This window comes from Hypanus sabinus, chromosome 14, assembly GCF_030144855.1.
Source record: "Hypanus sabinus isolate sHypSab1 chromosome 14, sHypSab1.hap1, whole genome shotgun sequence".
In the NCBI taxonomy this organism is placed as follows: domain Eukaryota; kingdom Metazoa; phylum Chordata; class Chondrichthyes; order Myliobatiformes; family Dasyatidae; genus Hypanus; species Hypanus sabinus.
In genome coordinates this window covers 81988906-82001123 of record NC_082719.1, presented here as the reverse complement: position 1 = coordinate 82001123, position 12218 = coordinate 81988906, and the positions used below count along the sequence as shown (strand labels likewise).

General features: G+C 40.6%; 1 protein-coding gene across 1 annotated transcript in view; it reads left to right on the top strand.

Annotated features, from left to right (window-relative positions):
• LOC132404925 (myosin-IIIb) overlaps nucleotides 1-12218 on the top strand; it is a 189137-nt gene that overhangs the window by 162739 nt on the left and 14180 nt on the right. Inside the window, exons 26-27 of the mRNA XM_059989534.1 lie at nucleotides 1064-1153; nucleotides 9178-9343. Of these exons, the coding sequence (XP_059845517.1) occupies nucleotides 1064-1153; nucleotides 9178-9343 (256 nt within the window). The remainder of the gene's footprint in view (nucleotides 1-1063; nucleotides 1154-9177; nucleotides 9344-12218) is intronic.

The following is a 12218-nucleotide window of genomic DNA, read 5'->3' as shown; positions in this document are numbered from 1 at the left end:
TGTGACGCCACTTTTAGGGAATTATGTACCTGTACTCCCAGATCCCTCTGTTCTACTGCATTCCTCAGTGTCCTACCATTTACCTTGTATGTTCTACCTTGGTTTGACCTTCCGAAGTGCAATACCTCACACTTGTCCGCATTAAATTCCATCTGCTATTTTTCAGCCCATTCTTCCAACTGGTCCAAATCCCTCTGCAAGCTTTGAAAACCTTCCTCACTGTCCACTACACCTCCAATCTTTGTATCATCAGCAAATTTGCTGATCCAATTTGCCATATTATCATCCAGATTCAACTGTGCTGAAACAGCACTCAACTGCCACAGAAAAAGCTCGCTTCTATGAGACCAGCATGTGGACACTGCGGGCTGTCTGCGTTCTGTTGAAATCTGTGGAAGGGCCTCAATGTGTTATATATGTCATTGGATGCTACTGTGTATATATATCTTGCTTAAAGATTAAAAGGTTAGCTTTATTTGTCACATGTACATCAAAGCTTACAGTGAAATACGTCATTTGTGTCAACTACCAGCACAATCTGAGAAAGTGTTGGGCTCAGCCCACAAATATCGCCATGCTCCCAGTGCCAAAATAGCATGCCCACAAGTTACCTTTGTCTTGGGAATGTGGGAAGAAACTGGAGCATCGGGAAGAAACCCACACAGTCATGGGGAGAACGTACAAATTCCTTATAGGCAGAGGTGGGAATTGAATCTTAATCGCTGATTACTCAAATTTCAAAGTAAACATTATCAAAGTACATCAATGTCACCATGTGCAACCCTCAGATTCATTTTCTTGTGGGCATACTCAATAAATCCAGTAACCACAATGGAATTAGTGAAAGACCACACCAACTGGGCAGACAGCCAGTGCGCAGAAGACAACAAACTTTGCAAATTCAAAAAGAAAGGTAGGCGGAGCCAGAGCAGAATCTCATGAGTGTACAAGGAGTACCGTGGGGGCTGAGGAAGTACTGTCTGAGGCACCGGTGGTCTCGGATATTTCTTCTTTATTTATGAAAGTGTACTACAAAAATGCATTTTTATACTTTGCATTGCAGTGAAAGTGAAAATCTGTTGGCAAACCAACCGTTAGGTTGCTTCTTGATACGTGTCAGTGGAAGCAGGGAGGGGTATACATTAACTTACAGGTAACTATTTTTGTCCTTTAAAATTATTAGCCTTGCTTGAAATTGCTTAGTTATCAGTATAAATTCTTCCTCCCTTGTACTTCTCTCTCTTTCCCTCTCTCCCTTGTATTTTTTTCAGACCCTCACGTCATGCACTCTTTCCCACCTTCCCTCTATCCCCACAAATCTCATGACTACTCTGGTCAAGTTTCATTCAAATCTTGATAATTGTATTGTTTTTGAAAACTCTTTAAGGGGATATCTCATGCTCATTCCAATGTGCACTGATCTCTAACTTCTATTTGATCTATATAATCACTGAGCTTTGTTTAATATCCCCTTCACATTTAGCTTCCTCTATTCACCACGCAACAGCCACACCATTCTGGCGTGCATTGCCAGTATCGTCTGTTGTGATTGGTTTCAGAAGTAATTAACCTTCCTTATCCTCTTCATAGTATTTAACACAATAGATGACATCTTTCCGTAAACAAGTACTCTACTGTGCAAAAAGTCTTTGGCAGGTATGGTGCTGAGAACTTTTTTACACTCTAATGATTTTATGCATTGCACTGTACGGCTGCTGCAAAAAAAAACATACGACATATGTAAGTGATGATAAACCATATTCTGATGTGAGTCTCGATTGTGGACTGAGAGGGGGAAGAGGGCAAGGAGAGGGGAATCATGGGTGGAAGAAGGGGAAGGGAGAGGGGAGGGAGCAGGAAGCACCAGGGAGATATTCTGCACAGATCAGTAAACCAATTGTTTGGAATCAAATGACCTTACCCTGGTGTCTCAGGGCTGGATGTGTCTACAGCCACGCCAACCCCCACCCCTGGCACCCCTTCTCAGCCACCTGTCCCACGCCACTCCCACCGCCTTCTGCCCTCACCATTCCCAACACCCTTTGCTCCCACCAGATTTACAAAGTCCTTCTCACTCTGACAAATATACTGTGCAGAAGCCTTGTGCTTTCTAACTATATGACCTGTGTGTGTACTGTATCTCTCTCTCCCCCCCCTCCTCTCTCCACTTCCCTCCTTACCCTCTCTTTCTCCTTCCCCCTCTCCCTCCCTCTCTCTCTCCCTCCCTCCCTGTCTCCCCCTCTACCCCTTCCTCTCTCTCTGTCTCTCTTCCCCCCCCCCCCTCCCTCACACCCCTTCTCCCCTGTTTTGCAGTATAGTTGTAAGGAAAATGGTGAGACTGTTGGAAATTAATGACTGCATTTTCTTGTTCTGGTTTTCACACTGTGTAGTAAAGAAGTGTGAGGAAATGGGTGGTCTGTCTAGGTGCGATGTATCTAGGAAGTGGTTGTGATTGCAAAGTTTCTATATAAGCTGTTATTCTTCCACTCAGTTGCGACTTTTACATAAAAATGGGCAATAATGGGTTTTGTTCTCTTTTTTTTAATTCACTGAATTTTGAGAAAGTTTTCCAACATTTGGTGGGTGACTATTGAATCTGTTACTTAAATTAAATACTCATAAATTACACGGATTGAAGACCGTTCCTGGATTTACTATTTTATTTGTTTTGTCTGCTTTACTGTCACAAAACACAAATTTCACAACGTGTGACGGTAAACCTGATTCCGATTCTGAACTTGTATCTATTGTAATCATCGCATTAGCAGCGATTTTTATCACATAAATAGGAGAGATCAATTAAAAGATATTTTATCTTGATTCTCCAGATCTTGGAGATCACTGAAACATTATGTACCTATGAATAAGCAATTCATATGTATACATAATTCTATCAATACATAATCATTAACAAATTGTTACTAAATTCTTTTCTCTAATGCTTCCCATTTAATGAATGAGAAACTTATTTATTTAGAGATAAAAAGGGGAGTAGACCCTTCCAGCGCTGCCCCTGACAATCTGGATTTAATCCTAACCTAATCACAGGACAATTTACAATGAGCACTTAACCTACCTGGTACGCCTTTGGACTGGGAGAGGAAAGCAGAGGACTTGGAGAAAACCCACACATTGCACGGGGAGTACGGACAGAGACTCCTTACAGAGGAGGCCAGAATTGAATCCCAAACTCCGACACCCCCAGCTGTAATGGAGTCACGCCAGCCACTATGCTGCAGTGGAGGTACAAATGGCTGTACCCTTACAGAATAATACATTTCAGGAAGCTGCTCAGCCCACAATAAAATGGGACAGCACTTTGAAAGAGCTATACAATGAACTCCATTCCCTTTCCTTCACCCTGTGGCCCAGTAAATCTTTCCTTTCAGGTTATTCAGATTTGTATTTAATCCATCCAGTTTTCTTTTTATTAACTCACTGCCTTAAGTACTATTTTCTAAATCCCATTTATTTTTCTGTCCTGTTGTCTCCCAGAGTTTACCCTCCATTGTCAGCCAGAAGTTGTTGGATTTGACCTTTGTCCCAGAAATTGTCTGGCGTCCGTCCCTTTGTATCAGAATTAGAAACTTGTGGTTAGATTAGTCATTGTTTCCATACCTTCCCATAGCAAGGACTAGACGATTTTTTAAGTTCCACCCACCTTTTCTTTAACTAACTCTCTCCTACTAACAGAAGCTTCTTTAGCAAAAATGGATCCAGACTATTCATTCACATTCTCAGCTTTCCTCCTGCTACCACTAAATGGACACTTTCCTCTATGGTCAATCATCTTCCCTTTCGTTAGATAGTCTTTTTACTCTTTATAATGTTATAGGAACTTTGGCTTCACCTTTCTGCTCATTAATACATCATCTTGCTCTCAAGTTCTCAGGTACTTTTCCAAAAATTAATGAATTTTGAGGATGTGACTAAGCACATTGATGAAGGTAGAGCCGTAGATGTAGTGTATATGGATTTCAGCAATGCATTTGATAAGGTACCCCATGCAAGGCTTATTGAGAAACTAAGGAGGCATGGGATCCAAGGGGACATTGCTTTGTGGATCCAGAGCTAGCTTGCCCACAGAAGGCAAAGAATGGTTGCAGACAGGTCATATTCTGCATGGAGGTCGGTCACCAGTGGAGTGCCTCAGGAATCTGTTCTGGGACCCTTACTCTTCGTGATTTTTATAAATGACCTGGATGAGGAAGTGGAGGGGTGGGTTAGTAAGTGTGCTGATGTCACAAATGTTGGGGTGTTGTGGATAGTGTGGAGGGCTGTCAGAGGTTACAGTGGGACATTGATAGGATGCAAAACTGGGCTGAGAAGTGGCAGATGGAGTTCAACCCAGTTAAGTGTTTTGGAAGGTCAAATATGATGGCAGAATATAGTATTAATGGTAAGACTCTTGGCTGTGTGGAGGATCAGAGGGATCTTGGGGTCCGAGTCCATAGGACGCTCAAAGCAGCTGTGCAGGTTGACTCTGTGGTTAAGAAGGCATATGGTGTATTGGCCTTCATCAATCGTGGAATTGAATTTAGGAGCCAAGAGGTAATGTTGCAGCTATATAGGACCCTGGTCATACCCCACTTGGAGTACTGTGCTCAGTTCTGGTTTCCTCACTACAGGAAGGATATGGAAGCCATAGAAAGGGTGCAAAGGAGATTTACAAAGAATGTTGCCTGGATTGGGGAGCATGCCTTATGAAAACAGGTTGAGTGAACTAGGCCTTTTCTCCTTGGAGCGATGGAGGATGAGAGGTGACCTGATAGAGTGTATAAGATGATGAGAGGCATTGATCATGTGGATAGTGAGAGGTTTTTTCCCAGGGCTGAAATGGTTGCCACAAGAGGACACATGTTTAAGGTGCTGGGGAGTAGGTACAGAGGAGATGGCAGTGGTAAGTTTTTTACTCAGAGAGTGGTGAGTGCGTGGAATGGGCTGCCGGCAACGGTGGTGGAGGTGGATACGATAGGGTCTTTTAAGAGGCTTTTAGATAGGTACATGGAGCTTAGTAAAATAGAGGGCTATAGGTAAGCCTAGTAATTTCTAAGGTAGGGATGAGTTCAACACAACTTCGTGGGCCGAAGGTCCTGTGTTGTGCTGTAGGTTTTCTATGTTTCTATGAACTCTGGGGATATTAGAAATGTCCAGCTTAAAATTTTAAAAGGAAGGTTAATATCGGATGGTTTTGTTTAAAGAAAACAGTTCACTCTTATGTAAATTTAATTTATATCCTGAGAACTGACTAAAATTAGTAAACGGAATACAAATGTAAAGAGGTTGTAACATTAGATATAAAAAGCAATAAGTCATCAACATAGAGCGACACTTTATGAATAGTACCTCTCCTTAAAATACCAGTAATCTCTTTTAGACTCCCGAAAAGCAATTGCTAAGGGTTCTAATGCCAAATCAAAAAGCAAAGGGCTCAAAGGACAACCTTGTCTAGTTCCATGTTGGAGTTTAAAAGCTTTAGAATTCTGAAGATTAGTAAGAACTCGAGCGGAGGGAGATAAATAAAGTAATTTAATCAAATGAATAAAATTAGGTTCAAAATTAAATTTTTCTAAAGAGGTAAAAAGATAATTCCGTTCAACTCTGTCAAAGGCCTTCTCTACATCCAAAGTTATCTCACATTTACGGTCTGCTGTTGGGACTGAAAAAGGCCCCTTTAGATAAAATTAAAGGAGACTGGGAAAAGGAATTACAGATTCTCATATCTGAAGAGAACTGGAAGACTATTTTAAAATTGATTAATTCTTCATCATTATGTGCTCAGTCATTCTTTATTACAATTCAAAGTGGTACATGGAGTTCATATGTCTAAAGACAAGCTATCTCATTTCTATGCAGATATTTCCCCCTACTGTGATAAATGTACTAATGTAGTGGCCACACTAATTCATATGTTTTTGGACATGTCCGAGCCTTGAAAAAATTTGGAAAGATGTATTTCAAACTTTTTCTGTACTCTTCAATGTTAGTTTTAAGACCAATCCCTTGACTGCCATGTTTGGTATTGTTGAGGATAGTATTACAAAATTGAAGCCATCTAATTTGCGGTTATTGGCCTTTATAACGCTTATGGCCAGGAAGATGATCTTGCTCAAGTGGAAGGAGGCTGCCCCGCCCATTCATGTTCAATGGCTATCTGAAGTTATGTTGTGCCTTGATCTAGAGAAGATTTGTTGTTCGATTTCTGATTCTAAACATGATTTTATAATGTTATGGGGACCCTTTCTGAGGTATTTTCATAATCTTTGAACTGTTATTGAAGTATGGTTCTGAGCCATCATCATTATAATATTATATGGTAAGGATTTTTTTCTCATTTCTTTTTCACCAACCAGCTTATTTTGGTAGTGGGGGTAGATTCTTTTTAATAAAATACAATCATTCTACTTTATTTCATTTCATAATTCAATCTTTTTTTTCTACATGATTAATTTGGAATATGAGATACTGTGATCATATTACTGTGATTTAAATGTAATGTAATTCATATTACTTGTATCCTTATGAACTTTGTATTTATATCCATGCAATTTATATAATATTAATAAAAATATTGAAAGAGAAATGTCCAGCTGCATAAGGGTAAAAGGGTCTTTTAAGTCAGTGGTTTTAAACTTGAAACAGAATGATAGTTGCTGAAACGCAGTGTCAGGGGTGGTGACAGGCTCATGCGATAGAGAGATTTAAGAGATTTATAGATGGGCACATGGGCTAGGTGGGAAATTTTAGATTGATTATGGAGTAGGCACAACATCATGGGCCAAATGGCCCATGCTGTGCTGTATTGTTCTATGTTCTATGATCATTTAGTTACTTCCTGTTCTTTTTAATTAATCTAACAGATAAGTACTAGTCCAAGTGTGAAAATTGAGTATTTAGCACGGAAAACAAGCATTCATTGTGGTGTGGTTAAGAGACCATTTTCTAGCCTAATCTTTTGTTGATAAAGCTGAACACAGCACAGATAAAACTCTGAAAGGCTTTGTCCCATTTGCTTTATATAAAGAAAAAAGTTGACATGTTTGTTTTAATTGTTCTTGGGGCTTTGCCAAGAGTCACTGCAACCAAGAACTACACCCAGCGTAGTCACAGGCCACAACAGTAGACAGCAAGGGATGAGGTGAAGTATTTTGAAATTGTAGTGCTAATTGAGAAGTTGGTATTAAGGTCCTTATGGTCCCTTAAAACATTTAGTATTCATCTGTATTAGAGAGGAAGAAACTGGAGGGAATTCTAAGGGACAGGTTCCATCAGCACTGGAATAATCAGAGTTTGATTATGAGGAGTGAGCATGGGAAGTTGTGCTTGACAAACATTTTATAGTTTTGTTTTGAAGAGCTAATGAAACAGATAGATGATGGTAGGGCAGTGTACGTTGTCTATTTGGACTTTAGCAAGGCCTTTAACAAGACTTTTCATGGTAGCAGGGTCTGGATGGTTAGGTCACATGGAATGCAGGGAGAGCTAGATAGATGGGTTCAAAATGGGCTTTGAGATCGAAGGCAGAGGGCATGGCTTGGAGATAGTGAAGGTTGTTTCTTGAACTGGAGGCCAGTGACAGTGGAGTGCCGCAAGGGTCGATGCTGGGCCCTTGTTATTTGTTACTTACAGAAATGATTTTGATTTGAAAGCACAAGGATTGATCAGTAAGTTTGCAGATTACATGTACTTAGGAAGTGTTGTTGATAGGAAGAGCATTATTAAAGATTACAGGGAAATATTTATTAGGGAACTGGGCTAAGGAGTGGCAATGGATTTCAATACAGCTATGAGTGGGGAGATGCATGCTGGAAAGTCAAACCAACATAGGACTTACAGTAGGCTGTGAATGGTAGGGCACTAGGGAGTGCAATGGAACTGAAGGACTTGGGCGTACAAGTGCGTAGTTCTTTAAAGTGTCACAGGTAGACAGGGTTCTGAAAAAAGGCATTACGATTCTGGCCTTCATCAGTTAGAGCATTGAGAATAGGAGTTGGAACATTATTTTGCACTTGTGTAAGTCACTGGTGAGGCTGCGCTTGTAGTACTGTATACAGTTTTAACCACCCTTTTATAGACAAGATGCGGTTAAACTTGATGGAGTACAGAAAAGATTTAGATAATAGATAATGGGAGCAGAATTAGGCTATTTAGTCCATCGAGTCTGATCTACCATTCTATCATAGCTGATTTATTATCACACAGTGCCATTCTCATGATTTCTCCCCATCATTTATATGAAACCCTTATTAATTAAGAGTTGATCAGCTTCTGCTTTATTGGCCTCCACAGCCCACTATGGCAATGAATTCCACAGATTCACCACCCTGGCTAAAGAAATTCCTTTTCATATCTGTTCTAAAGGGGCATCCTTGTATTCTGAGTCTAGTCCTAGACTCTCCAACTAAAGGAAATATCCTCTGATTTAAACATCAGCTGTAAGGATTTAAACATCATTTATAAAGATGTTGCCAGGATTAGAGGTTCTCTGTTGGCCAGGCTGGGTGTTTATTTTGTAGAACTTAGGAGACTGAGGGGATGACCTTATATAAATGTTTAAGATTGTTGTCCTGACACAAGTTAAAAAGTAAATAGTGTAACACTACCGTCCTGACAAAGGGTCTCAGCCCGAAACGTTGACAGTGCACCTTCCTATAGATGCTGCCTGGCCTGCTGCATTCCTCCAGCATTTGTGTGTGTTCCAAGGATAAAGAATGTAGTAAAGAGTTTAACAACCCATGGGGGAAATGAGGGTTTCGGCCCAAAACATCGATTGTGCTGTGGGTGTTGCTCAGGATTTCTAGCATCTGCAGAATTTCTTTTGTTAATGGGGTTAAAGAGATGGGTTTGCAGAATGTGGGGTCTAAAAATGAAGGTACTGTTGGTAATAATTAAATGAAGAGACGGGACAGAGCCCTGAGGGAATATTTTGAATATTGGGATTTGGAGCTATGGTGGTCTGGGTCAATGCAGCACCCTCTAACGGTCACAGGAGTCTACTAAGTTGCTTGCTTGCAATTAGTAAATGTGTCAAACTTTGTTACTACTTCAACCTCAGATTTATAATTCAGTAAATTGGGAAGAATTGGAAGGGTGTTTCTGTAACTGGATTGTTTGAGGCTCTGTGCCAGGAATCTGCTGCTTAATCGTGCATTGTTTTTGTTTCCCCAACCACTGTAGGGGTGTAGATCGATGCAGACACTATATGATTGAAATGCAGACAAATGGGAAATATGTGATACTGGGAGAAGACAGGGTTCATTCATCACTACCAGACTTGGTGGAGTATTATAAAACTGTTGGAATTCAACCATTTATGGAAGTCCTCACGGTACCTTGTGGACAGGTAAATAATTATAATCCCTTTGGGAGCTCCTTCATAGACATTTCGTGCCATTTCATAGTTTTATTGTGGTGCCAGAAAATAATATTAGGTCTCTTGTAGTTTTATTGGATAGGGAAACAATTTGGAAAATTTGTCAGTAATTTCTGTTTTGATGTGAGTCCACTTCTTGCTTGCTCACACGTTCAGTCAAGGGGTATAAATGTCACTGGTCAGTGAGACACTTGTTAGCAAGAATAATCAATGCACTGGGGTGTCCAGGAGATCTGTCTTGCACAGCATAAGAAAGCCCTAGCCCATCTTCAGGATTAAATGCCATTGCAGAATAAAGCAAAGTTGAAAGAATGGTTTCACAAAATGTATCGAAGTGTGCATTCCTCTGCTCACCCCTATACTAAACACACAGAGGGAGATACCACTTGTGAATGAACAGAGAGATGTAGCAAGCTTATGAAGTAATTGGAAAAGGGACTTGTTTAGTAAGTGGATCTGCACTGCAGGATGTGAGAGTATTTTCTGCATCTCACAGACTCTCCAGGTGATATGGACTGTAGTTTGTAGAGGGTCATATGGATTGCATTGGGAGATTTCATTTGCAAATCCTTATGAAACTCAATTCACAATTAGTGTTATTTATAATAAATCGGTGCCTCATCCATCTGGCTTCATAAGACATTGGTCGGGCTGTATTTGGAGTATTGTGAAAAGTTTTGGACCCATTAACTAAGAAGGGATTTACTGGTTTTGGAGAGGGTCCAGAGCATGTTCATGAGATTGATTCTGGATTTTGAAGGGTTAACATACGAGGAGTATTTAGCTTTGGGCCTGTACTTGCTAAAGTTTAGAAGAATGAGAGGGGATCTCATTGAGACATTTCAAATATTGAAAGACCTAGATAGAGTAATGTTAAGAGGATGTTTACAATTGTGGAGGATTCTAGGACCAGAGGGGACAGCCTCAGAATAAAAGAATGTCCCTTTAAAACAGAGATGAGGAGGAATTTCTTTAGCCAGAGGGTGGTGAATCTGTGGAATTCATTGATGTAGGTGGCTGTGGAAGCCAAATCATTGGGTACACTTAAAGCAGAGGTTGATAGATTCTTGATTAGTAAGTGCGTCGAAGGTTATGGGAGAAGGCGGGAGAATGTTACGAGAGATAACAAATCAGCCATGATGGAATGGTAGAGTGTACTCGATGGGCTGAATTGCCTAATTCTGCTCCTGTGTCTTAAGGGTGTAAAGGCTAGGGAATGAGGTTGCAGTTGCTAAGCTGGTGTGTCCACCTTCTCCTGCTGCTCTGCAGGCTCCAGCGCAAACAGTCAGATCCTGACGCTCCTTGCTCTGCGTCCTCTAGAAGTGGTTGCTTCCCATTTCTGTGAATTCTGAATCCTCAGGAATATCACGCAACACATCATAGCTTTCCAATAATTATCCACATAATTTTGCTTGTAGTCTATTGTGCTGCTTTCAGACAGTTGCATCCAGCCTAATGCTCAGAAGCTGGTCATTTGATTTCCATAACATTGGCTGCGGTTGTAACTTGCCAATCAATCCCATCTATTAAGTTGGCCTGTTTATGAGAGGAAAATTGTTGAAACATCTTAAAATTGTGAAACAGTGGCACTAGGCCGGCTGTAGAGTCTTGTGGTTTAGGAAGCCTCCTATCTAGTTTTAATAGTTCCTTTCCAGCACCGGATGTTTCACATCTCTGGATGCTCCATTTCACAAGCCGGGCAAGAATGGGCACAGCTAAAATTTTCATGCCTGAACCAGGCCTTTACAAACAGAACAAATATGAGACAAATTGAAAATAATTTCTTGGGAAAGTGTGATTCACACTTGCAAATGTGCATCACATATTCCATAATGTTGTTTGTCCTCTGCTTTATCTTAGAATGAAACAGCACTGCAGCTGGTTAATTGGCCCAAGTATTTACTGACTTCCCAGCTTTTCCATTTAGTTCCATTTCTTGGCTCAAATAAATATGCTTCCAACACCAACTGCATCCAGAATCCTAAAAAGAAGTGCTCCTATTTAAAGAGAAACAGAATCCCTTTTGTTGTATTTCTACTGATCATCTTACATCTGTATGCACTGATTACAGACATTTTCAGCTATTGAAAGCAAATACTAATTGACTAAACTATCATTTTAAGTACCTTTATGAATTATTTGATGGCCCTTCAATCTCAGCTATTTTTCTTTGTTGTGTATGGTGAGGGAATTTTGGAAAACCTATTTTGTTTTTTTTTTTGTCTTGCTATCGGTAACTACCTTTGAGTATGATGAGGAATCACATTTTTGATCTAGTCTAGTAGCTTGAAGCTACTACCACAGCATTAACCCAGTGACAATGAAGGGGCAATGATACATTTGCAAATCAGGTTGCTATGTGATTTCCCATGTGATGGTGGTGTTCTCATCCACCTGCCTACCTTGTCATCCTCAGTGATATAGGTCAAGTGTGTGTAGCCTGACAAGTAAGACCATAAGACATAGGAGCAGATGGACCATTCAGCCCATCAAGTTTGCACCGTCATTCCATCATGGCTGATCCTGGATCCCACTCAACCCCATACACCTGCCTTCTCACCATATCCTTTGATGCCTTGACTGATCAGGAAACGATCAACTTACGCCTTAAAATTGGCCTCCACTGCAGTCTGTGGCAGGACATTCCACAGATTTACTACTCTCTGGCTAAAATATTCCTCCTTACCTCTGTTCTAAAGGGTTGCACCTCAATTTTGAGGCCCTCTAGTTCTCAATACCCCCATCACAGGAAACATCCTCTCCACATCCACCCTATCTAGTCCTTTCAACATTCGGTAGGTTTCAATGAGATCTCCTTGCATTCTTCTAAATTCCAGTGAACGCA